Source organism: Plecotus auritus, assembly GCF_963455305.1.
Source record: "Plecotus auritus genome assembly, chromosome: 5".
Lineage (NCBI taxonomy): Eukaryota > Metazoa > Chordata > Mammalia > Chiroptera > Vespertilionidae > Plecotus > Plecotus auritus.
In genome coordinates this window covers 182,211,148-182,237,112 of record NC_137776.1, presented here as the reverse complement: position 1 = coordinate 182,237,112, position 25,965 = coordinate 182,211,148, and the positions used below count along the sequence as shown (strand labels likewise).

The 25,965-nt window shown below is 52.9% G+C and overlaps 1 protein-coding gene across 3 annotated transcripts in view; it reads right to left on the bottom strand.

The window, feature by feature from the left end:
- Positions 1–570: 570 nt before the first annotated feature.
- The window catches only part of FUBP3 (far upstream element binding protein 3), a 56,727-nt gene continuing 31,332 nt past the window's right edge, over positions 571–25,965 (bottom strand). For all 3 annotated transcript variants that reach the window (XM_080667760.1, XM_080667762.1, XM_080667761.1), the window contains 14 exons: positions 24,592–24,649; positions 22,456–22,618; positions 21,235–21,333; positions 17,401–17,505; positions 15,645–15,747; positions 14,550–14,650; positions 12,327–12,468; positions 8,600–8,760; positions 7,799–7,872; positions 7,422–7,502; positions 7,140–7,216; positions 4,274–4,345; positions 2,885–3,012; positions 571–1,895 (listed from right to left, as the gene is read on the bottom strand). In XM_080667760.1, coding sequence (XP_080523886.1) covers positions 1,887–1,895; positions 2,885–3,012; positions 4,274–4,345; positions 7,140–7,216; positions 7,422–7,502; positions 7,799–7,872; positions 8,600–8,760; positions 12,327–12,468; positions 14,550–14,650; positions 15,645–15,747; positions 17,401–17,505; positions 21,235–21,333; positions 22,456–22,618; positions 24,592–24,649 — 1,373 coding nt within the window. In that variant the 3' untranslated portion in view covers positions 571–1,886. The remainder of the gene's footprint in view (positions 1,896–2,884; positions 3,013–4,273; positions 4,346–7,139; positions 7,217–7,421; positions 7,503–7,798; positions 7,873–8,599; positions 8,761–12,326; positions 12,469–14,549; positions 14,651–15,644; positions 15,748–17,400; positions 17,506–21,234; positions 21,334–22,455; positions 22,619–24,591; positions 24,650–25,965) is intronic.

Here is a 25,965-nt window from a genome sequence, read left to right as displayed (position 1 = left end):
TTAAATTTGAAACACTTCAGGGGTTCGCAGGACACCCCTGAGCAGGGGCCATGCTGACCTCCGTATTTCTCGTTCCAATTTTAGGTAGGAGCAGCCCGTTTCTCAGGCGGGTGCTGGGGAAGCATGCTGAGGGGTGAGGGGGCGCAGTGCTGAGGGGTGAGGGGCGCGGTGCTGACTCCGTTACCGGGAAGCGTGCTCACCCAGCGGCAGAGCTGATCACGGCCTTTTCATCGAGGCTCCCTTAAATGCATCTTCCAGCTGCACTCCCGATGACAGCGCCTCTGGGAGGAGACGCTATTGATTTCTCTGTGCCACACCCACGGCCAGAGATGCTCAGACGTGACAGGTAAGAAAGAGGGAGGGGCTGACCGTGACCCAAGCTCTCAAGGCAAACTGTCAAATTCTACAAAACCATTGAAAGGAGCTTAACCAAGTAGCTAGGAATCTAGGTGTGCACCAAGTGGGGCTGACTGTAGAGCAAGGGGGTCGGCTATGAACTCTTGCTTTGATTTCAGGGGGCAGCGGGCAGAGGGCGGAGGGAGGGACAAGCGAATGGAAAGCAAACAGACTCACAATATTTCACCCACAAGACGTCTTGTGGAAATTTTATTACATAGAGTGTAAAATGAATTGTCAGTCAAATAAAAAGAACACTTTTCTTTTTAAAAACAACATGCATAACATTCTCCAAATATTTATTTTTAATAGTTAGACATTTCAAGCATTATAAAGAAAATAAGGAGAAAAAAAACAGAAAAGTAACTTTAGCACATTTCAAACGGAATGTCCCCCAGGTCAATTAAAAATGCAAGAAAAAATAGCTTTAATTCCGTTTTTCTTTCCTTTAAAAATACATGTTATCTGTACAAGACACACTACAGTAAACACTGGAAATCATAGTATCCCTTTTATTAAATCAAAATCATTGAATTCATATTGTGGTTAATACTAGGTTTATTTATTCATCTAGTTAATTTGACAAATATTAAAAAATATTTAAAAGAAAAAAGCAAAAAAATGCCTCGGAATTAAAAAATAGTTACTACATTTTTATGCGGTTTAATGTTCCACAGTGTTTGTTAAAAGTTATATCAACTTCCTCTTAATATTAAAAATAACAGCATTTATATTTCTGAGAGAATAGAGAAAGGTTTTTTGTTTTGTTTTTAAAACAAGCTTGGAGGTCTTAGATACACAATTGCAACTGGTAATGAGACATGAAAAAAAAAAAAACATATGCTAGACACATGAACACATTTTTATATTACCCTTTAGAACTCTAGAAATTATACAAACCCTAAAAAATGCCCCGCCCGATCCCTTTGGACAGCAGTACAATTCTCTGTCTCAATTCAGAATTCACATAATTAATTACAATACAGAATAGTTCAGTTTTTTAAAAAATGCAATAAAACCATTGACAGCCAAGATACAAGAAATTAGAAAACATTTAATGAATTTACACATTTAAATACTGTTTAAAATTTTTTAAAAATAATTTGTTACACACCTCCTAGGACTTCCAAGCCACTTTCCATTGCAACAGAAACAACTGTAAATAAAAAGACACGACACAAAACAGAACAGAACAAAACACACCAGTTGAAATGTCACTGCTACGAGGCACATTCCGGTGCCTGCATTTGCAGATATTGCTCCAAAAAGAATCCCAGAGCTTCCACATTTGAAATAACAAAAGTAAGGAAACAAAAATGATCAGCAATCTTTAGTAACTAATTTCCCGATTTTTAGAAAAATTCTGTTAATCTAAATATAGTGTTTCACAGAACAAAGGTTCTTCATCAAAAGGTTTGCAAATCTAAAAGCCTGTTACAAATAGGCTTTCGCTCACGATGATTTCGGGGAGGGGGTCACAGGTCACTGTCCTACTGCTCCTGTGGAAGGAAGGGGAGAGGTCAGCCTGTGGCAGCTCTCAAGGGCTTGCTGATGGGAGGTGGCAGGTCACCCCCTTCCCTTGGCTCCACCGCAGGCGCTGACACACCGGAACCAGCCAGTGTCTCAGCGCCTCCCCGCCAGGGTCTCTGGCCCAGACGGAACCTCCCTTGAAGGAGGTCCCGGGCATCTCTTTCTGTGGGGGATACTGGGAAGGGGAGAGGGAAGTGAGCTCGCGATACTTCTCCGTCACCCCCCAGCCTTGGACACCTGTTTCCACTGCGCCCAGGCACAAAGGGGCCAATTTGGTAGTGAGATGGCCAGTCAACTTTAGGTCCAGGGCTTCTGGTAACTGCCATGCCGTCCATGGGGATCTGAGCGGCATCGGGTCACCTGAAATACGCCCTGCGGGAGCACTTGGCCCTCCTCCCTCGATTAATAAGAAATCCGTTTTTGGCCTCTGACTGGACAGAGCCCTCCAGGTTTCTGGGCAGGACGAAGAGCTGGCACTCTGCCCTGCCCAGCCTTCCGAGGGGGTGGACGGGCCCTGCCCCTGCCCCCGCACCCTCAAGAACAGCAGTGGCGTGAGCTCCAGTCCCTGCTCGCAGTGCCAAGCTTGCCCAGAACCATCCAAGCCTGGGGCTCTCATTCACAGCTGGGGAAACGGAGGCCACTCAGCGCTGCGGGCTGGGGCCTGGATCTGAAGGACGACCAGGCACTGTCTTGGAGGGACTGCCCAACCAACTCCTCTCCCACTTGGCCCACACTTACTCCCTCTGGGGCGAGGAGGGGCCAGCGGCTGCTGCTGGGCTCTGAGCAGATGGCGGCCATGCTGAGCAGCACTGGGCCTGCGCTGCCCACCCCCCCCCGCCCCGCCCCGAGCCCGGAGCTGGTGTTTTTGCCCCAGGAGCAGGCGCAGAGGCCCGGGAGGAGGGGCTGTAGGGTAGGGCTGGTCTGGGAGGTCTCCACAGTGCTGGCACTGGCTACACACCTGGCTGTGGGCCTGAGCCTGCCCTAACGTCTGCCCGTAGAAAGCAACCTGCTGTCGGTAATACTCCGCCCAGGCCATGGTGTAGTCCGGCGGGGAGCTGGCCTGAGGAGCGGCGCTGGCAGCATGACCTGGGGGACAGAGGGACACACAGCTCATCAGGCGGGGATGTGCTCGGGGACGTGGAGGGAGCTTGGAGACGCTTCCTACAGACGTGGGCATCCGGAAGCAGTGCCGCTGGATGTCGGTGAGGAGGGCCTGAGTGCTGGCTGCAAAAACACGGTTAGCTCTTCCCTGCTGCTCCCTGCTCCGTCCCCGTTAGCTCTTCCCTGCTGCTCCCTGCTCCGTCCCCGTTAGCTCTTCCCTGCTGCTCCCTGCTCCGTCCCCGTTAGCTCTTCCCTGCTGCTCCCTGCTCCGTCCCCGTTAGCTCTTCCCTGCTGCTCCCTGCTCCGTCCCCGTTGGCTCTTCCCTGCTGCTCCCTGCTCCGTCCCCGTTAGCTCTTCCCTGCTGCTCCCTGCTCCGTCCCCGCGTCCCCGCGACCTTCCCGGCTGTCTCTTCAGAATCACTCTCTGCCTTCGTCACCTGACTCGTGAGCGCCCAGGGAGAGGGAGCGGGAGGAGGGCTGCCTGGCTGGAGTGTGTGCGTGCACCTGCCCAGGGTATCCAGGCCCCCGTGTGGGATTCTGGGTTTGGGAGGTGTGGGGGAGACGGGCGCCTGGCCTTCCACCAGGTCCCTCAGGTGGTGGTGACCTCCTGGCCCAGTGATCACTCAAACACCAGGTGACTGTTTCTTGGATGGCCTTTGACCTGAGCTCTTCCAACCAGCCAGTAACATCCTTCAGAGGCAAGCCACACGACACAGCTCTCCCCAGGCCCGGCCACCGGGCTCAGAGCTCTGGAATACCCACGGAGGACCGAGCACTCATTTCAATCATTCGCCTGGGGTTTTCTGGCTGCTGTCAGTTTTCCCTCCTCTTTTTAAAAAGACTGCTTTCGTTTCTGAAGAAAACCGAACCTCTCATCACTCACTCCAACTGTAGGCTCCCTTCCCCGAGTCCCACTGTTCTCTTCTCTTCACCTGCTCTGAAGCAGCCAGAAGAGCCGGGTGGCGGCTACACAGGGAGCAAGAGGCGGCTGGTCTGTGTCCTGGCCACGCAGCTCTAAAAGGGCCCAGGACAGCGGTCCCTGGCCCCCCAGGGGAGGTGCACGTCCTTTAGAGTTCAGAAGGGGGAGGAAAGAGGGGGGGGGGAGGGGAAAGCAAATGGCTACCCCACGTCTCCTCTGTGAGACGCACAGAGGGCTAGACAGGGACAGGGAACCATGAGCAGTGAAGGCTACAGGCGAGGGGCTCTGTGGCTGGGGACCTGGTTGTCAGGACGGCCATCGCACTCACTCTGTTTTTTGTAATAGTCTTCCCAGGCCTTGCTGTAGTCGTGCTGGCTGCTCTGCGGCTGGCTCTGCTGGCCTGTGCGAAGAACACAAAAGCAGTCAGGCCCCAGCCTGGCGACTCCAGGCCCTGCTCTGCGCTGGCTCTCTCGCCCCGGGGCCACACACCGCTCTACAGCCGCTCCAGGCCCTGTGGCCTGGGAGGAAGGTGGCAGCAGATGGCTGTGGAGGAGATATGTCAACACCCAAGAGGGCCTCTGCTCAGGCCCCAGGTGTGTGTGTGCAACTAAGATCCCGTGAGGCTGGGGTGGGCAGACTGATGCCCCTCCAGGGCGACCGTCGGGAACACCCCACACCCTTCACACAGGTGCTGTGGGTGCGCAGAGCCCGAGGGCCAGACTGACTGTCGTCTAAGCTTCCTGGAGGGGCTTCAAATGGGACACAGAGTCCAAATGGGGCTAAGCCACTCTCCACCTGAGCTGAGCCTTCTGTTCAAAGACTGACGGCTGCACCTCTGCACAAGCAGAGCCATAGAGCAGACACTCGGGAAACTGTCCAGACACTGAGCTCAAGGTGGTGACAAAGGTGAGGCCCACACAGCAAGGGGCTGTGGCCACAACATGCACCCGACACAGGCCAGCCTTTTGCCTTTGGGGCAGGAGCAGGAGAGAGGATGTGTGGGCTCGCTCCCGCCCTCCTCTTCCGTACACAAGCCGGTGCCTGCTCTGTGCAGCAGGGGCAGTAAAGGCGGGCTAGGGGTAGAGTAGACTCTGCCTGCCCAGGTGCATGAAGAGCATTCAATGAACTCAGCAAGCCCTGCCGGTGGCTCAGTTAGTTGGGATCTTTGTGCCGAGGCCAGGCTGGCTGCAGTGAGAAGAGCCTGCAGCAGCACGGCGGGCCTGCCAGCAGCCATCTCACAGCATCCGTCCTGCTAGTGAACTCACTGAAGACAGAGGGGCATGGGGCCTGGGTGTGGGCTGGGGACAGAAAAGAGGGGGGAGGGTAAGAGAGGGGAGAAGCCCCCCTCATCCTCCTCTCCCACCAGGGCAGGAAGAAACTCAGACCAGGACATAGGGGTAGAAGGACCTGGTTGGGGGGAAGGCGAGGCGTGAGGAATGCGGGCAAGCAGGGTTTTTCTTTCAAACAAGGTTTCACTGACCAAAACCAATTCTCAATTCCTAAATCCCCCGAGTAAAGCAACAAAGCTCCACGCAAGATGCAGGCTGGTGCCCGGCCGGCGTGACTCAGGGGTTGAGCGTCAACCTGTGAACAGGAGGTCACAGTTCAATCCCCAGTCAGGGGACATGCCCAGGTTACGGGCTCAATCCCCAGAGGGGGTGTGTGCAGGAGGCAGCCGATCAATGATTCTCATCATAGATGTTTCTTTCTCTCTCTCCCTCTCCCTTCCTCTCTGACATCAATAAAAATACATTAAAAAAAAAAAAAAAAAAAGACGCAGGCTAGTGAACAGAGGACGAAACCAGGCATCTGCCCTGTCCTCTTCCTCATGCCGATGCTGCTTCCAGCTCCTCCGGGCCTGCCTGGGCGCGGGCAAGCAGCAGGCCGGGCCTCTGAAGAACCACAGCCCCAGGGTCGACGTCCCCCTGGCAGAAGGACGTGTTCCCTTGGGCTTCAGTGTAAAGACACAGTCCCGTCCTGCCCTGGACAACGGGGCACATGTGAGCCCACCCCAGGTCAGCTCACAGCCTGGGGTCGCCCTCCGATGGTCAGAACAGGAGGAAACCAAACAGACCAGCTCCAGGGTAAAGGTAGCCCAGTGACAGGGAACGGAAGGGTCAGGGTAGTGTTAGGTGCTCAGGGGAAACTCTCTGAAACATTCTGCATATTTAATATGTTTCCTAAGAAACACTGCAGAGGAGGAACAATACAACCACCAATTTCAGGGCTCGCTGTTACTTTAGAAATCAAATCCAAACCCTTCTTTTCAGACCACGAGACTGAGCTCAGAGAACAGCACTGGCCTCCAGACCCGTGGGTGTCACCCAGCTGTGACCATGACTGGGGTCGGGGGCAGCGCTGTCTGGCAGCGCTCTGCTCAAGGGGAAGGGGTGGCACACCGGGCCCCGGGCTCGGTCCCCGTGAGCAAAGCTGTGATGCCCGGTCCTGCAGCCCAGTGCGCAGGGAAGATGCGCGCAGACGCACCGAAGACGGGACAGCCTTCCAGGCACAGGCGGGCCCTGAGAGGGCCAGAAAGGCCCAAGGTCAGGTTTGTGTTTGTGGGCAGGCTGCAAGGTGGGCTCCACCAGCAGTACAACAGGAGTAACTCCTGACCGAGAGTGGGCCCGACATGGGGGCGGTCTCATCCCCACACAGCTCCCCTCTTACATCAGCTTTCCCCCAGACGCCACTGAGCAGAGCCCTCTAAGGTGTGCTTTCCCAAACGCCCCGGAGACAGGAAGAGCCCCTGAGGTGGTGCTGGAAAAAGAGGGAGATGGTCACCTTGTGGCCAAAGGAGGGGCGAGGGAAGGGCACCCAGCAAGCAGGGGGCTGCTCAGGAGAACGCAGAGCGAGAGGCAGAGCTGCAGGAAGGAGGAACCGAGGGGCTCACCAAACCATGCCCGTGGCCCACAGGCTTTCTGACCCCTAGCTCTGAGGACAGAGTGGATGGCAAAGACAGGTCTGAGAAGGTGGGCCAGCCCCCTCTGCCCTGCCCGGCTGGAAGCCAGTGCCATCTGCAGAGAAGCCTCCTCTGCCGACAGCTCCCGATGGCCCAGGAGGCGCCCTGCCATCCCCGGGAAGGGGCATCCTGGGCCTGTGGGCAGAGCTGGGATGAGAGCATTTCAGGCCCGTCCCCCCTCGAGCCTTTCCATGGGGGCGGGGGTACCCCTTCCACCGCCTCCGGAGAAACTTACTTGGGACTTGCTGTGTGGGCTGCTGCCATGCCTGGTAGGTGCTGCCCCAGCCCTGGGTCAGAAAGGCCGGAGGGCCACTGCAGAGAACAAAAGGAGTCACTTTTCCTAGCGCAGGTCACACCCCCTCCAACCCGTGTCCACCGCCCGTAATCCCGCGGTCTGTCTCTTTGTCACTCACCCCTCCACCCCAGGCAAGCACAACGGCCCCCCAACAGTGGCCAGGTGACCACGACCCCAGTCCCGACTGGGAACTACACGGACGAGCAGGAGCAGGGCACCCACCTCACAGGGGTGCTGTGAGGGTTCCCGTTCACTTTAGCAGCGATGTTTGGGAAGCACCCTGAGCTCCGCGGAGGAAAGGTGCTAGAGAAAGTGAAGAACTCAGTTAAAGGGCGAACACAAAGACTTTCGAAAAAACCGCCCCTCAGTCCCAGGATGGTGAGTGCTCCTCAGGAATGCTGCCCCTGGGAGGCCCGCACCCCTGCACCGGTCAGTGAGCTACGGGGGGGGCCGGAGGGGCCACTGGGAAGCGGTGGGAGGAGCCCTGCCCAGCCCTGCCACACGCAGAACTCCAGGCTGCCGTGCCCTACGAGCAGCTGGAAAGGAGGGTCTCTCACGAGGGAGGGCACTCTTCTGGCCGGTGGCTGTAAGAGACTCACTTCTGATGAGGTGCGGCAGGTGGCTGGCTGAAGGGGCTCTGTCCAAAGGCTCCAGGTGCTCCCAGACTGGTACCCTGTCGTGGCACAGAGGGAACTCTCACCTCCTGCTGGGCGCAGCTCTGCCCTCTGCCCGGGCCCCCCAAGGCAGACCACAGCTTTTGGGGAGACAGAGCCAAGTGAAGGAAAGACACCCTATGGCACTCACACTAGCCTTCCTTCCCCTTGAGTGACCAATACCACCACACAGCCAATACTGGCACCACCACATTTGCCCTGGCATGTCACCCTGGGGGTAGGGACCAACCTGCTTGACTCTCCCGTCAATTTAGGCTGGCCCATGGCTCTTTCTGCCATTCTACGTCCCCTTTGAGGTGAGCAGTGGCCCATCTGTCCTCCATCAACACTCCCTTTCTTTATCTGCTTTGAGGCGCCTGAAACTAAAGCCAGAGTCAATGAGAGCTGCCGGCAGCGCTGGCGGCCACGGCAGCGTCCCGGGGCAGGACTGGGGGTAGGCTGCTGCCCCAGCTGCTCATCTAAGCCTGCAGGGGCCATGGCTCTAGGGCCTGAGCTGGTGGCCTTGGGGAGATCTGCCAGAAGGCTTCCTTCATCGCCGGGGCCTGGCCCTGGCATCCCTGGGCCCCGACCTTCCCCCTCGGCAAAGTGAGAGGAGGGGCCCTCACGTGATGTGAGGGTGAAAAAGGTTGAGGAAGTACAAGGTTCTGGGGAAAGACAGGTACCTTGGACATCCACCAGAACATCCAGCTATTAGTAAGCCCGGTGGGGAAAGGACCTTGTACGTACGCCAACTTTCTCATCTATGAGATGTCTGGCCACCTCGATCTGCTGAGGAATCCCCCTGATGGTGAATATCCGCAGGCTGGGGTCGGTGTTGGGAGGGGGGTTCCGCTGCAGCTCCACGTGTGCTCCCGACTGCTGGTTTATGCTTTTGATGTTCTCACCCCCTGTGGGCAGGAGGACACGAGACAGAAGGATGAGGAGGAGCCCAACGCTGCGCAGTGCTCTGCTCCAGGAGAAAGGAAAGGCATTTCCTGCACCCGCTTTCTCAGAAACCAGGTTCAGGCTGCGAAGCTGGTCCTTTCCTCCAGTCAGGCTGACCCTACAGACACCGCGGGCACCTGCACCTGCTGGCTTCCCCCTCGCAGAGGCCGGGAACCAGGCGCGGAGGCCCAGGGATTTGCACACATGGAGCTCAGCCCCTGGAGGCCAGCGCCCAGCTCCCACCCCAGCCAGAGGCCTCACCCGGAAAAGGCACTCCATCCTTCTCAGCACAAGAATGGCGACCTGATGGCCCCTCCATGGCACAATGGGGTCCTTCAGCCCCTGCGTGGGCCACCTCATTGCTGCTCTCCCTCCCTCCACAGGTCAAACAGACGGCCACAGGCCCCGACAATGCCTGAAGCCCACTCGGGCCTTTAATATCCCATCTCATCCTGTCACTCTCAAGTCCCTGCCTCCTCCATGGGGTGGGGGGGACAGGTCTAGACAGAGAGTCAGCCGGAGGATGGGGGTCACAGAGGCCTGGGTGGAGCCGGGCTAATGAAAATTTAGTTGGACTCTTTGAAAAACCTGTGACAGTCCCAGTCTCTTAATGAAATTTGTGTAACAAAAGCTGCACCAGGGTAACAATGGTTTGATTCTTCTTTTGAGATTTCACAGAACTTACAGATCAGCACGGCTCAATGGGGGGAGCCAGAATACAAGGAAAACGCCTAGTAGAGTTTTTGCAAAATTGGAAAAAGACACTCGGTGGAAAATCTGGTGCAGGGGACCAGGGAGCCCCAATGATCAAAAGCAATGACTGAAGGCCAGTCTGTGACACTCCTCCCTGCCCGGAGTCAAAACGAACTTCACATGACATGTCATTTCCTGTAACATGTCCACAACCTTCAACACTCTACCTGCCTCCACCCGCACAGGGGAGGCCTGGGCTGAACAACCTGCACCGAGGAAGTGAGCAGCGGACCCCCGTCCCCTCCGAGGGACTCTCCAGGGCTCAAGAAGCAAAGCTGGAGCCGGGTCCAGGCGTCCTTGCTGGAGGCGCTCACACAGGGAAAGAAACTGAGGGTTTGGATAAAGCTTCGTTCAACATCAGCTTGGGTAGTATGGGGAGGCTTTAAATTTAAAAGCACATTAAAAAAAGAACTCAGCAGACCACAGTCTTGTGTACACGATTTTTGTAAAAAATCGTGACAGTTTAAGAAAGTTATGACAGTTTAAGGAAAGTGTCCTTACATGTTCCACCTCGAGCAAACATGCTTGTCTCGGGACAGCAGTGGCCGATGCAGAAAGTCCCAGGCCTGTACCTACTGCCCTGCACTCGGAGGGGTGGATTTGATCTTGGCATCATGAAAAGTGAGCAGCTTTGCTCCTCGGCATTAGCGTTTTGGGGGAGCAACGAAGAGCCTAGACTCAGCGGAGACCTTTCCACGCAATCCCAGCCGCCGCTTGGCTGTGGCGCAGGAGCACAAAGGGCGCGCATGTCTGTCTGAGACAGAGACCCGGCAGCCCCCTCCATCCGGCGGGCACTCAGCCCAGCAGACCCACAGCCCCTCTTCCGAGGCCTTGGGAGCATGCTAATGAGGTGAGGAGGCCCCACAAAACTGCATGGGGCCGGAAGGAGTTAATTTAAGTTTATCTTCCTTCAAAATGAGGTCACCAGCTTGGCACATGGTGGCTGTCTATAGACTCATTCAGCAGCCTGCTCCATTCTTCCACCTGATGGGGGGCAGAAGCCACCCCCAGTGGCCCCCTGGCTGCTTGTGAAATCGTAAAGCAATTAATCAAACCTGCTAAAAGGCCTGGTGACAAGAGCAGGGCTGGCCACACTATCTGTCACTATTGCTGTATTTATCATGGAAATCCAGCAGGGGCCCGGGAGGCGCAGCGTCTGCCCAAGGGCTGGCGCAGGGGGAGCAGGGCCCGAAGGAGCGGGGCTCCCTCTGCTCTCCCCCTCCTCCCCACGCATCTTTCCCAAGGAGGAGGAGCACCTCATACCCAGCCCTTGTGGGGACAGAAAGCCCCCCAACCCCCAACAAAACTTCTCCTGGGCTTGTCCAGGCTGCGACTGGAGCAGCGCCACAGTACCCACAGCGCGTCCTCTGCTGTCGCTTCCCTCCGGGCGTCACTGGGGCGACTGGCGGGTGAGCCAGCAGAGGCCGTCCTGTGAGCACCGAGGCCTCCCTGACTACGAGGACTGTCCCAGCGAGGGCAGCCCGGCTCTAGAGGAGACGCAGTCACAGGAAAACCTCGTTGATAAAGACGGTTTTCACAAGGCACAGAAACCCAGAGGGGACTCTCAACCTACGGCATCCACAGAACTGATGCTCAGGCAGGCTGGCGTAGGGCTGGGGGGAAGCGGGGGGGTGACTGGCTTATCACAGCATTTGGGCAGCTAACAGTATCTGTCAAACACTTCTCAGCATGGACACCCACCGAAGATGAAAACAAGCCCACAATGAGAATCTCCGAAGGACACAGACACAGGAGATAAACGTTTGAAAAGAGCGTAAAACACTGCCCACGGGCAGGGCCAGGGCAGGGCCAAATGCAGACTCTGGGAGGTGAGTGACAGCGCAGGAGGAATGCCCACCCCACGCCAGCTCGTGAGGATGTGCCGCTTCGGTCCCACCTTTCTGTTGGTGGAGACATTCCCAAATCACATTCCGTGGAATACTAGCACCCCTCCCACAGCGAACACAAGCCTGGTGACCACAGAAATTGGAGGAACTCTGGGGAGAAGACTATTATTTCCTCAAATACAACACCCAACTGAATTTGAGTCTCCTGTTGGCATGGAGACTGTCTGGAGCACAGAGAGAAGCTGAGCCGGCGGCTGGGGAAGGGCCCGGTGAGCACAGACCTGCTCTCAGGGGCCTTTCTTGGTTCCAGGCAAGGCCAGCCCCGATGGACCAGCCCGACAGCCTAGACATCCGCCTGCTCCCTCCTTCGCTTTTCACCTACAGCTGGGCAGGAAGCAGCCAGTAACGATGGCTTCACCTCATGCTCTCTAAGTGCCTAGAAACAACTAACCATCTCTTTTTATTCTCCACAGGGTGTCGCAGTCAAAGTGGTGGAAGGATAAAAACCATTTTCACATGTTGTGTCAATAAAGGCCAAATACCCAAGCCCAGTGAGGGACACCCTCTCAGAAAGCATCTTCCCTTGAGGAGACCATCTTAACTGGTCCTCTAAGTTCCTTGGAGGCGCATTAATTACTGACCAGTCGATCCACAAACATCCAAAGGCAAACATTCGGCCTTTTCAACAACTGAGCTGCTTCGCCAGGCAGTGGTGACGTGGATCATCTGTTGCTCGCCCTGCCCCGTTCACGAGAAGGCCCAGGCACAGCAGGGCCCCCGCAGAAGGCAGCTGATGCTACAGACCCGGTGCCTTCAGGCAAGCGCAGCAACCAGCCTCCACGCCGTGCGTGCGCTGGAGGTATGTGACCCATGTGCTCTCAAGTTAAATACCGGAGAGGCAACCTAAAACCCCAGCAGCTGCCTCTTACCTTTGCCGATGACGAGGCCACACTTATCCGCTGGCACCGTGTATGTTATCTCCTGGACGCCGCCCGGGGTTCCCATGCTCCAGTCGCCGCGGCCTCGGCCCCGTCCTCGGGCTACTGCGAGGCCTCCAAAGCCATCCCTCTCCTGGGAAAGGAGCAAAGCTCAGGTGAAGACTCCTGCCACTGCCGCCGGCACCACTTTCATCCCCAGGGAGGAGGTGCAGTGACAGGATGTAATCAGTGCCACACATCGGGACCTGAGCATCATTCCACATTTCAAATTGTGAAGGCTCTTTAAAAGCAGAATTAGCGCAAATCACAGGTGTATTCAAGGAGCACATGTGACGATAAATGCATGTGTTACATAAACAGCACAAACAGTCCCGACGAAACAGGGCAGATATGAACTCCTAGGTCCGAAGCCCAGTGCCCCTTTCCCTGGAGTTTGCATTACTGGGCCCTAACCTACAGGGTCAGAGGTGATTTTCTTTTCAATGAAGCTGCCTTTCCCAGGGGCTAACACACCGTGGCCGACCAGAAACCAGATACTAGATGCTGAAGAGCCACGGCCATTTGCAGTGACACATGAGTGACAATGGATGACTTCTGATCTTCCCTGACTAGACTGCTGTAAGGAACCATTCAGACACCGCTACATGAGTCAGAACACATTGCAATCCAACCAGCAAAAAGGATTTTAAAGAAAAACTGGCCCTAGCTGGTTTGGCTCAGTGGATAGAGCCTGTGGACTGAAGGGTCCTGGGTTCGATTCCGGACAAGGGCACATGCCTGGGTTGCGGGCTTGATCCCCAGTAGGGGGCGTGCAGGAGGCAGCTGATCAATGATTCTCTCTCATCATTGATGTTTCTATCTCTCCCTCTCCCTTCCTCTCTGAAGTCAATAAAAAATATATTTAAAAGGAAAAAGAGAAAAACTGGTTGTCCCACTCCCCAGAGGAGGGAGGGACCAAGCCAGGCTGGTGCCTGGTTGGGGCTGGAGAAGTATCGGACTCATTCTCGCGTCCCCCTCCCCAGAGAGCAAACCCACACCGGGCACCTAACAGAGGAAGCTTCCTCTCATTTGAGGGCAACAAATCTCATTCCCGAGTCCCTCTGGAGCGGAAGCATTTAAACCCTTTAAACTCAGAGGAAAAGCCCAGCTCCCCTCATGGGAGGGAGAAGCTGAACAGAGGTTCAACATGGTGAAGGAACATTTTGGCAAAACCTGCCCATATCAATTACGAGAAAATTGAACGTTTAACCAGAATCTAAACCAGCAGAAAGCAGGGGTCACTGCAGTGCTTTCTTCCTGCACTCTGCTTTTATGAGAGGCCGAGGACAAACACACAAGGTAACCTAGCGACGTATGTTAAAACACACGCACACAGCCATTTGCTGGGTGTGCCACAGGGTCTCGAGGACAGGACTGCCTCCTCCTCATTCTCTCAAGCCTCTGCAGTTCTGGGCTCACGCCCTCTTGCTAGTAAAAAGGACGTGAGAGGTCCCTTCGTGACTCTTTTTAGAACTTGTCTAATCCTAAGAATTGCTGGGATTTAGCTACAGCTGCGACCCAAGCCCCTGACTTGGATATTTTGATTCAGTAGATCTTGGTAGGGTTCTACAAATTTGCTACTCCGGCCTGTACTCTCAGGTGACTTAGGGGACCATCTGGTGCGAAACCGTTTGCTGCTGAGAATACGTGGCCTAGACAGGTTCAAAGGCTCATCCAAGGTCACTTGGCGGATGGCAGAGCTGGGCAACAATTTCTAATGCTTTCTTCAGCTCCAATCGTTCTCAAATTTCCTCAGCCCTACACACCTGGGGGGACGTGCCAATCTACCGCCCGTTACAGCGCTTCCCAGAGCTCCTAGCAAGGGGGCCAGTGGAGATGCCAACAGCACACAAGGCCGCTCCCTTTCCAGAGGAGGAGCCCGGAGTCAGTGCATGAAAACAGCTTTAAGACTCTGTGGGTCCTGAAGTGCGTTCTAAAGCTAGGATGATATTTTGCTTATAGTCTTAAATTACTCAACTGTTTGAAACTTGGGATCTGCACTGTATCCCCCGTTAACTGGTCAGAAAACCTAACTTCTGGGACAACCAAGGCAGCAGAGTAATAAACCAGCAGGAAAGAGCAGCTGTGGAGCGGCCCCCGAGCCCCGACAGGCTAGAGCCCCGAGTGGCACCTGTCACTATGGCCAGTGAGGTGATCCCACCCAGCCAGACCCACCTGGGCTGTAAGAATAAGCTCGTTGATGACATGCGCTGCATGCTGACATCGGTCGGGGGGTCCCATGACCTGTGCAGCTCTCTCTGGACTAATTCCATCGTCTGTGGAACAAGGCGAGAGGTGGGGTTAGGGCAGGCCAGCTTTAGAGACGAAGGTCCATCTGATTTGCCATCAATATCCCTCCCAGTGTCAGAGGGCTGGCCTTTCACCAGGTTCAGGGCCTCTTTCGCTGGGGAAAGGTGTATGAATACACCTTTTTGCATGGCCCCTGCCAATACTTATGCAATTCCAGACATTTAAAGGAGATATCAGTAAAAAAAACAAAACAAAAACAAACATAAAAATTACAAGGAAAATAGAGTTGAGCTATGGCAATATTTTCCCAAAATTAGCCCATCACCATGTTTTTCCATCTTTAGAGAAATAAAGAAAATAAAGACACTGTAAGTTTGCTTATAAAGATAAACTTACAAAATTTAAAGAATTGTCCTTCATTCCAAAATGTTTGTCCCTTTTTTTATGGTTTTAAGTTATCTTTAATTTTATAAAATTACAATAACATATTTTTTTTAAGTTTTTAATTGGCAAAATTAAAAACTGGAAATGCTATGTTGATTTTCCCCAATTTTATTAGTCTGGGGCGGGGGGGGCGGGGGTGAAGCCCTGGAAAACCGGGGCTGGTGTGTTCAGGCACAAGGGTAACCAAACCAACAAATCCAAAGAAAGAAATGAGGGCCTGGGGGAGAAACCCAGACCCGGGCACTTGGTAACAGAATGTTGCAAAAGACAGACAGAAGCAGAGGTAGAGAAAGGGAGAGGAAAGAACCCAAAGGGGCTGGTTACAAAGTCCTGTTTTGTGAGGTGTTTTCCAATTAAAGGATTTCTTAAAAATTTATCTTTATTATTGAAGTATTACAGATGCCCCCTTTGTCACCCCATTGGCCCCCCTTCCCCTCACTATTGTCTGTGTCCACGGGTTATGCACCTATGCATGTAAGTTCTTTGGTTAATTTCTTCCTGCAACGCACCCCCCCTCCCCCGCCCCCCCCATCCTCCCAGCTAATTAAAGGATTTTTGAGAACTATCAAAACCAACCTGGTTTGAACTGAATCCTCACACCAGCGTCATTCTGGATCTTTTTGATCATTTCCCCATTTCTTCCTATTACAATCCCAACAGCAAACCTAGGCACAGACACCTGAGCAATGAGAAACAGCCTCATCAGAGCTTTTGGCAAACCTGTCTTTTCTCAATGGGTGTGTGTGTGTGTGTGTGTGTGTGTGTGTGCGCGCGTGCAACTTGATTTGTATTACTGTGCATTCGTGGAAGTGATATAATAAAGCATATTTTTTCTCTTTTAAGAACAATTTTGTGGTTAATGATTACATTTCTGTCTGCTAAATGCAGATTTAAGTCTGCATACATGATTTGATCAAAATAGTTATAAAAATGAAGAAAAGCAAGAATAAACTGCATACATAGATAAAAGATTAAAAATGACAAATTTATCTTCTAAACTCTATGAAATAAGCCTAAGTATGTCATAAACATTTATAGTGGTCCTTCGAAGTATGTTTTTCAGCCCTAGCCTCTTTGGCTCAGTGGATAAGTGTTGGCCTGCAGACTGAAGGGCCCCCGGATTCAATTCCAGTCAAGGGCACATACCTCAGATGCAAGATCAATCAGGGGCCTGGTCGGGGCGTGTGCAGGAGGCAACCAATCGATGTGCCACTCTCACATCGATGTTTCTCTCTGTGTCTCCCCCCCAGCTCTCCCCTCTCTTTAAAAATCAATGGAAAAATATCCTCGGGTGAGGATTAACAAAAAAGATATATACATATAACATTTATCATCTTAACCATTCGTAATTACACAATTCAGTGGTATTAAATACACTGAGTGGCCAGATTATTATGATCTCTGAACGCATAATAATCTGGCCACTCGGTCGGGGGTGTGTGTGTGTGTGTGTGTGTGTGTATTATATACAGAATAATAATATATATATATATATATATATATATATATATATATATATATATATATGAGGGGTCCGGACAGCCTGGCCAGAGGGAGGGGACATGGGCGGTTGGCCAGCCTGCCTGCTGCTGGTCAAATTCCTGGTCGAGGGGACAATTTGCATTTTAGCCTTTTATTACATAGGATATACACTGAGTGGCCAGATTATTATGCGTTCAGAGATCATAATAATCTGGCCACTCGGTGTATATTCGCAATATTGTGTAACCATCCCAGATACCTATACCCTAGACCTTTTCATCATCCCCAATAAAAACTATCCATTAAACAGTAGCTCCTGCTTTCCCCAGCCTCTGGCAACCTCCAGTCTACTTTCTGACTCTACAGATTTGCCTACTCTAGGTATAAGTGGAATGACACAATACTTATCCTTCTGTATCTGGCTTATTTTATAAGCATAATGATGGCAAGGTCCATCCATATTGTAGCATATTATCAAAACTTCACTCTGAAGGGTAGATTCTGATCCCATTCCATCTTGTCAATAAATACGGTTCCCAAGTTTGATACAATCACAACACAGATCACTGAGAAAACGTGGACTTTGGTCTTCACCTGGGCAGTGGGATAAGCTTTGAAGCACAACTTCAAAACCAGGGGATGGCCCCAAGCCCCAAGAGCATGCAGTAGCTCCCTCACTACGGCTGACTGTCTCAGTCTCACACCCACCCTGAGAAGTAAGCGTCCTTGTAGGATTTCACAGATGAGACAAAAATGAAATAACTTGCTCAAGGTTAAAGAGCCAACAGATGTGCGACCTACGACCTTGATCCTAATCTCATTTGCCTACTAACCTGTGATTCAAGCATACCTCTATACTGCCTCCTCCCATTCGGGAGGTGAAGTCACCACGTACACCTCGAAAGTCAGCTTGGTCTTTTTCTCGGATGATCTCTAATACCATTTCTCTTGCTTGCTGTGTAAACACAGATAAAAGATGTTATGGAACACAAAATCCTAAAAAAAGACATGACACCAGGTAAAACTTCAAGATCAGACCCTCTATGTTGGGCTTAAAGACTCAGAAGGTGCTCAGCAATGGGAGAACTCCCTTATTCTATTATTGTTATACTAGAGGCCCGGTGCACGAAATTCGTGCACGCGGGGGGTGGGGGGTCCCCTCAGCCTAGCCTGCACCCTCTCCAATCTGGGACCCCTCAGACATCTCTCTCACAATCCGGGACCACTGGCTTCTAACTGCTCACCTGCCTGCCTGCCTGATCGCCCCTAACTGCTCCCCCTGCTGGCCTGGTCACCCCCAACTGCACCCCCTTGCCAGCCTAGTCGCCCTCCCCCCAACCCCGTGGGTCTGGTCGCCCCTTACTGCCCCCCATGCTGTCCTGGTCGCCCCCAACTGCCCCCCCCGCGGGTCTGGTTGCCCCACGCAGCCTGCTGCTCAGTCGTTTGGGTCGCCCCTCACTAACCCCCCTGCCGGCCTGGTTGCCCCACGCAGCCTGCTGCTCGGTCGTTTGGTGGCCCCTCACTAACCCCCCGACAGCCTGATCGCCCCACATAGCCTGCTGCTCGGTCATTTGATGGCCCCTCAGTAACCCTCCCGCCAGCCTGGTTGCCCCACGCAGCCTGCTGCTCAGTCGTTTGGTGGCCCCTCACTAACCCCCCTGCCGGCCTGGTCGCCCCACGCAGCCTGCTGCTCAGTCGTTTGGTGGCCCCTCACTAACCCCCCTGCCGGCCTGGTCGCCCCACGCAGCCTGTTTAGTTGTCCGTTTGGTTGTGATGGTCGCTTAGGCTTTTATATATATGGACGGGGCCTGGGCAGGCTGCTGCTTAGGGTTGCATAAATCAAATCTTAAATGACATGGGTTTTTTCACACTGCCCAAAATGCTCAGATAAGGGCCCACTGTCTTGAAAGCCATAGTAGGACTAGCATTTTTGTGCTGGGTTTGAACTTGTTTCCTGTCGCCCCGAGGTGTTTCCAGCAGCCGTTTCTTAGTGAGGGGAGGGTTTTTCTGAGAGCTCTGACTGTGGGCAGGTTCCAGGAGACAGACGTTACCAAGGCATCTACCACAACGGAGCTCCAGGAAGGTCAAGGGAAAAGGCCAGTCCTGGAGCCCCAGAGTACCTCCCAGCATTCAGAGATCAAATATCCGATTACTGCCTGGCAAGACGACCCCCAGACCTGACTGTCTCCAAGGCACACCCCGTGTCCTCTCCCCAAAGGACGCACTTGTTAGTCTATCCCAGTGGTCGGCAAACTCATTAGTCAACAGAGTCAAATATCCACAGCACAACGATTGAACTTTCTTTAGAGAGCCGAAAACTGACTTCTGCGCATGGGCCACGAAGTTTCAATCGCACTGTACGTGCGCGCCTGCACGTGGTATTTTGTGGAAGAGCCACATTCAAGGGGTCAAAGAGCAGCATATGGCTCGCAAGCCGCCGTTTGCCGACCACTGGTCTATCCTGTCCACGCCAGCCTCAGCCCCACAGGAATCTGCACTAAGGATCAACTGTACCTAACAACTCAAGGTAATGTGGGAACTCAGACTGAGTCTTGGTTCTGGAAAAAACCAAACCAAACCAAACCAAACCAAACCAAACCAAACCAAAACAACCGTCTCCCCTGCCCAACCTCCAAACAGCAATTAATTAAGGTCTCAGGACACTCAGAGAACTCTGAATATGAGATATTATGAACTCTGGCTCAAGAGATATTATGGGGTTACTGTCATTTTCTCTGGCCTGGTATATAGCAAAAAGTTCTTATTCTTAGCAGACACATACTGTAGGGTTTAGGGGTGGAGAGTCACAATACCTGCCACTTACATATAAATGGAAAAACAAAACAAACAAACAAATGCATGCATATGAATGGCAAAATGATAGGTACGATGAGGTTATACGGATATTTGCTAGCTTTTCGAATTTTCTAGATGTTTGAAGTTTCTCATAATAAAAAGTTGGAGAAAGAAAAAAACACCCCAAATAACAATTTACCCTAACTACAATAGCTGCTCCCCGCCCTCCCAAAACGCAGAGTACATTATAAAAACACCAGCACTAAAAACCTTTTGTTACAATTATTTTCCTGCAAATTCCTGAAACGTCCATGAGATAAGCTCCTTGCTCGGGTATTTTTTTCTGCCACAGATAAAACCAAAGGTTCCAGAAGAGAAGGCAGGGGAGGGCTGCCGGGAGACAGGCTCTGTTGCCCAGCATTCTCGGGGAATGCCCGCCCTCCAGTTCCTTCCACACTTCCCCATATCACGCATGGAGCCCCGCCAGCCGGACTGGATAAGCCAAATGAAGAGAGGTTAGATGCCATCTGTCTTTTTAAAAGCCCACCTGTTCCCATTCAGAGAGGTTAGGGACCCTGGGGGAGGAAAGCCAGGGGGTCCTGGCCTGCAGGAGGGGGTGAAGGGCTGCAGTACTGGCTGAGCCTCAGAGAAGAAGCCATTGCAATCACCGCCTTCCACCCAGTTTTGAAACCACTGTTTTACAATGTACCTTGGAAAAGCAACCATGATATCAATTTGAGTTTGACAGTGTTAAGAAGGGGGGGGGAAGTATTTTCCTGAGTCTGGTAACCTCCACTTCATCCAAGCCCCAAAGCTCCTGCAGAGGAACAGCTGCCTGATGGACTGGCTCACCCAGGAGCATCACCCTGGAGCTACACTAAGTGCAGCAAAGACAAGGAAGGTCGCAGAGGCAGAAAAAGAGTGTTCCTATTCCACAGGCAGGCACTACACCCACAGTCCATACACGGTCCTGCTAACAGCAAGGTAAAACCACCCCAGGTGATGTAAAACCGGGCCTCTCACTGCTTTTAGCAACTGGGACTGTCCTCTGTGGCCAGGAGCTCAGAACACAGGATGCTTGCTAGGAGGGCACACATGCCTCGGGGGTGCCGGCACCTTTGCTTACTTCCCACACCAGCTGGAGCTCTTGCAAAAATGGGCTGAGTGCCGAAACCGGTTTGGCTCAGTGGATAGAGCGTCGGCCTGTGGACTGAAGGGTCCCAGGTTCGATTCCGGTCAAGGGCATGTACCTTGGTTGCAGGCACAACCCCAGTGGGGTGTGTGCAGGAGGCAGCTGATCGATGTTTCTCTCTCATCGATGTTTCTAGCTCTCTATCCCTCTCCCTTCCTCTCTGTAAAATATCAATAAAATATATTTAAAAAAAAAAAATGGGCTGAGCATCAACCCATGAATTAAGAGGTCGCTGGTTCGATTCCCAGCCAGGGCACATGCCCGGGGTTTGTGGGCTCCATCCCTGGTGGGGGGCGTGCAGGAGGCAGCCAATCGATGTTTCTCTCTATCCCTCTCCCTTCTCTCTCTAAAATCAATTTAAAAAAATTTTTTTAAGAGTTGAGAGAACAAGCAAATAAAAGCCAAATGGAGCCTGCATCTGAGCTGACAGGGAACAAGTCACAAACTGCACCTGAGCAGTGCTACGCCATCCACCAAAACCTGCATTTAAGGAAATGCTCCGAATATACACTGCCCATGACAGCAGCCACGATCCTCATGTAGCCCAAGGACTTGAAATATAGCCAGTGTAAATGAAGAACTCAATGTCTACTTAATTTTAATGATAGCCACACGTGGCCAGTGGCTCTGGCATTGAGCAACACAACCCTAGATTCTTTCATCACACCAGGACCTGCCCGCTCGCTTCTTTCCTACCTGTACTTTAAACGGGTCTCCAGTGATGCGAAGAGGCTTGTCTGCTCCCGTAGGCAGCGGGCCGTCCTGGATCATGACCATTTTCACACCCGTCCGCTCCTGTGGACACACACACAGGTGCACCCCTCACTGCCATGCATGAACATGCAGGAGGGCACAAGACGGTGCCGGGGGCCGGATCACGTCCACAGAAGACATGTCCCTCCTACCGCAGGGCACTGCCCTCAGACCCGGCCACGAGGCTGGCCTCTGAGACTGCGGACATACAGACCGTGCTAGAGAGCTTCCAAGCGTGACACAGAACCACTCCCCACTCTCCTCCTGTCCAGCCTCTAGAACATCTAGATACAAATGAGCCCTTTCTATGGAACGCCAGGCCCTCAGCTGAGCACTCGATCGAATACACCCGGTAAGGGCTTGTGCACAGCACGTGAGGCCAGTGCTGCCATCCCCGGGTGAGGAGGCTCAGACAGGCAGCTGCCCAAGAGCTGTCCAGGCTGATGAGTGGAGGCCACAACTTGGATTCTGGGAGTCCAAACCCTGAACTCTTCGAGCACACACTGGAGTGTCCCTGAACGCATGGAAGCATATTTCTAGTCACTCTCCCTGAGTGTGGCTATTATTCTGCTTGGCTATGGAAATAAGCATTTGGCTACAGGGTGCAGCGCGGAACTGGCTGGGTGTTAAATCCTGAACCGTGTTCGGCCCCACGTGTCTCAGATGAGGGATTCTACAGCCAGCAGCAGCTAATGTTCATGAGCATGAGCTCAGTGAGAGGCCTGGTGCTAAGGGTCTCATTTAATATAAAATAATGGTGTTAGTTCAGCTTCAGTACAAGTGAGGCTGGCACTTCCCCCCGCTCCCAGACGAGGACCCAGGCCTCGTGCATGAACACATTCAAGCTCCCGCGACTGGCGCAGGCAGTGCTGCTGCCTCTGGATGCAGCCTCTTCATCTGAGATGCTGTCACGTGATGGCACCAGAGCTTCACCGCCACGAAGCCCCAGGACCGACATCATCCCTGGCAGCAGGCCTGGCTACAGGAAGTGTCCAGAACACAGCAGTCGAACGGAAGAAGCGTGGAACCACTCGGGCAGGGGTGGAGGGGGGCTCTGGCCCATGGCAGGCACAGCCAGGTCACCCAGGGAAGCGAGAGTCATGACAAGACCTCCCAAACCAGGAAGGTGAGGAAGACGAAGGCCTCTGCTCGGGGCTCACATACCTGCAACTGCTTTATCGTTTCCCCTCCTTTGCCGATGACCAGACCCACTTTAGACGCGGGGATGAGGATCTCCTGGATTGTGCTGTTGCTGTCTATGTCATTGTGAAAGCCAGGCCCATTCCGACAGCGGTCCACAATCTGGCCCAGGAGTCGCTTGGCTTGTCTTTGGGAGGGAGAGAACCACAAGGACAGCGGCATTAAGGGAACGCTGCAGGTACCCACGAAGGGGAGCAGCACCGGGGAACACATGGAGGAGTCAAGGCAGCCCTCGTCCAGCTCCAGCTCCTGCCCCCACAACCCGGGAAGCCTCTGCCATCCGCCAGCTACTGGGCTGGAATTTAAAAACAACGCACACAATACCACCGCGCCGCACGGCCCCTTTCAAGTGTGCCCTCTGCTTGTGCTCGCGTCTGTGTTCACTCCACAAACGTGACTCTTCTCCCGTTAGGATGTCAGCTGCTCTGGTGGCAGAGACCACCTCTGAACCCTCTGCATCTCTCTGTTCCCCAATCCAGAGCGTATACACTCAACAGAGATTTGTTAAGTAAGGGCAGGAGAGAAAGAAATGAGAAAGACGGGAAGAAAGAAAGCGAGGGTTAGTAGTCATTTGAATCCCCAAAGTGCCAAATTTCTCCATCACCAACCAGAATGCCCTGATTTTTGAGCCGATTTTAAGGCTACGCATCACCAGGTGGGTTTCACGGGGGGAAGAAGGAGGCGGCAGTGCCTGGCGCAGTCCCACAGCCGTACACACCCGCTCTGCGCTTTCCCCGCTGGGTGTGCAGGGCCCGCACTGCATACGCACCGCTACTGTGCGCTGACTTATCAGGAGGTGGGGGAAAGCTACAATGCTGAAACAGCACACTGCAGCCTAGGAGGTCATCTGTCAGACCATTTCCTTTTCTGCACCAGAATCTCCCCTGGCTGTTACTTGCATTGTTTCCTCTTCAAATCACCAGGCACAATCTCTTTTTTGGTTCCTCTACTCGGAAACAATTCTGCTACTAAACAGGCTGGCTGTACTGTGCCCCGAAGAAAGCAAAATTGTTTCTTCCTTAGGTTATAATCCCGTGGCCTCCATGCTCGGGCAGGACAGGAAGCAGGAATAGAAGAGGAGGAGGGAAGAAGGAAAAGGCAGGAAATAGATGTTGCCCTTTGTAGTCTTGAGCCTTTGTGTGCAGAATCAGCCTCGTGTGTCTTCTCGGTTACAGCAGCTTCTTAGCATTTTGCTTGTGTGCTAGATTAACCTGCGCCGGAAGGAAAGTGCCCGCACACCAGAAAACCATCTCGCTTGCCCTGTGATGCACGCCTGCCAGACTTATTTATTCTGGTCCACTGCTTGCGATGTTCCAGCAAAACACGAGAGTTTCAACTCATCTAGACTCGCTGAGAAATGGAAACAATAAAAAGAGCCCTACCTCCTGAGCTGGGCATAATCTCAGCGCCCCTACCCCCAAAGGCAATGCCGCTCAGCAGACTGAAAGAGGAAAGTGAGCCGAAGCGAAGTTAGTACATCCCTCTCCCCAGGAGGCTCTTGGGTTTATGAGGCCTCCGCCTGGCACGAGGCTCCACCACGCAGGAATGCAACACTAGATTTCAGGCGGTCACCAGGGCCCCAAAAGCCGAAACACCCCCTGGCCGGTCCAGGTGGCCCTCTGAGTGGAGCAATGGCCAGGAAGTCAATTCATGGGGCTCACGAGTATCAGAAGAGCAATGGAATCGCACTCAGGCAGAGGACCCGGCCCCGGGATTCCCAAAGGCTCGCAAAGTCAGAGGCTCACTACTCCACACCTGTTCAGGTAAAGGAGGTATTAATGAGGAAGAAGTGGGCTGATTAGAGCATTCAGGCGGGTGGACGCACACTCTTTAGAACCCAGTGTATGAAGTAGTTGTTATGACAGCTGTGAGGATTCTGCAGGGTTTTTAAGAAGGTGATACCGTGTGTGTTTAGGGAACAGAACAACTCCCCTGGTGTGGCAGCCTCCTAGATCCTTCTCTACAGAAGCACCTGCTTTTGTGGCCGGACTGTATGTAGCACAGATCGAAAGTGTTCAGTAACAGTTTGCCCTTCCATTTCTCCCCGTTTGGGGAAGGAGGAAGAAGAGTGAAAGGAGAAAGTAAATAAAATAAACTTACTCAATACTTTCTGGGGTTCCGGTAAGTACACAGGGCCTCTCTGGAATCCCAGAACTCTCTATAAGAAGAATCAAGAAGACGAGGTGTGTTGGTGGGCATCGGGCAACCATGCACCTTGCCTCTGTGTAAGGCGGCCTCTGGGCTGGTGCCTCCACCGGCCCCACAGAAGCCCGGGCTCCCAGAAAAAGACAGTTTGCTTCCGCTTGTGGACAGAATGTTAAGCTGGTGGCTGTACCCTAAGATTCTCAAAGCAGAAGCGAGTCCCTAGGGGAAGGTGGGAGAATGCAGCAGAGGTTTGTGAGTTGGTCCTAATTCCCAGTTTCAACTTCACTTCTGACCCATTGTGTGCTAGTAAATGCTTGAGTCACTTAACCCGCTACTCCCCAGTTTCTCTGTGTGCAGAGTAGTTTACTGGTCATTATTTGCAAACAGCTCTGAGGCACACTAGTAAGAAATGTCATGGGTTCGTATCCCACCGCTGCCACCAAAAGGGGAGGGGGCGGAGAAATGTCATGGTATGCACATTGGGACTACTGCCAGTTACTGTGTGAATATCCTGACCAGTGATATCGATGTAGAATTGGTTCTGGGCCCTTTGACAAGAAAGGGAAGTCTTACTTTCCAACACCACACATGACACTTTACTTTGTTCCTAAAAATACTGCCTCCACATTTTTACTCAAAAAAGAAAGAGAAACAGCAGTTACTGCCTTCAAGACATTATACTAGTAAGTATCCTTTAAAATGACAAACGTTTCTCTAGTCAAATGTCCTTTAAACGCCCTCTTCCACTATGGAAAGAGATAGAACTCAAATTAGATAAAAGGATAAATAAAATATAAACTCTTCTTCTCAATCTGTCTCTCTCCATATTGCAGTCAAAATGGACCCAGCTGGGAAAGGTCCTCCCCACTGTGTTCAACATGTGCTGATTCAGCCAGAGCTGCCAGGGGCCTCTTTCCACAAAGGGCAGGGATGGTGCGAGCCCGGGGAGCCGGGGAGCAATCCCCAGGAGTGACTCCAAAGCCACAGGCCCCCTGCAGGCCCCACTGTGTCTGCCATAACGTTCTGGTGCAGAAAACAGAGGTCCTAGAGTGGTGGGTGTTTGGGAGGGGCCACGCCAGGCCACGGAACGGTGGAGGGTCTCCAACGAGGTCAGAGGGGCAGCCTCGCCTCTGAGCCTGCTTCTGCTCTGGTTCCCTCCTGGGAGTCCAGCTCCAGAAGTGCGAGGAGAGCAGCAATCACACATACTTACCCATGTTCCTACACTTCTAGCAACAAGCAAAGTACTGAATCTGGAAAACTTGGCATAACACTCATTTCTACCAAACTGAGATCTATGGAAGAAAAAAAAAAAAAAAAGGCAGCCCTTAC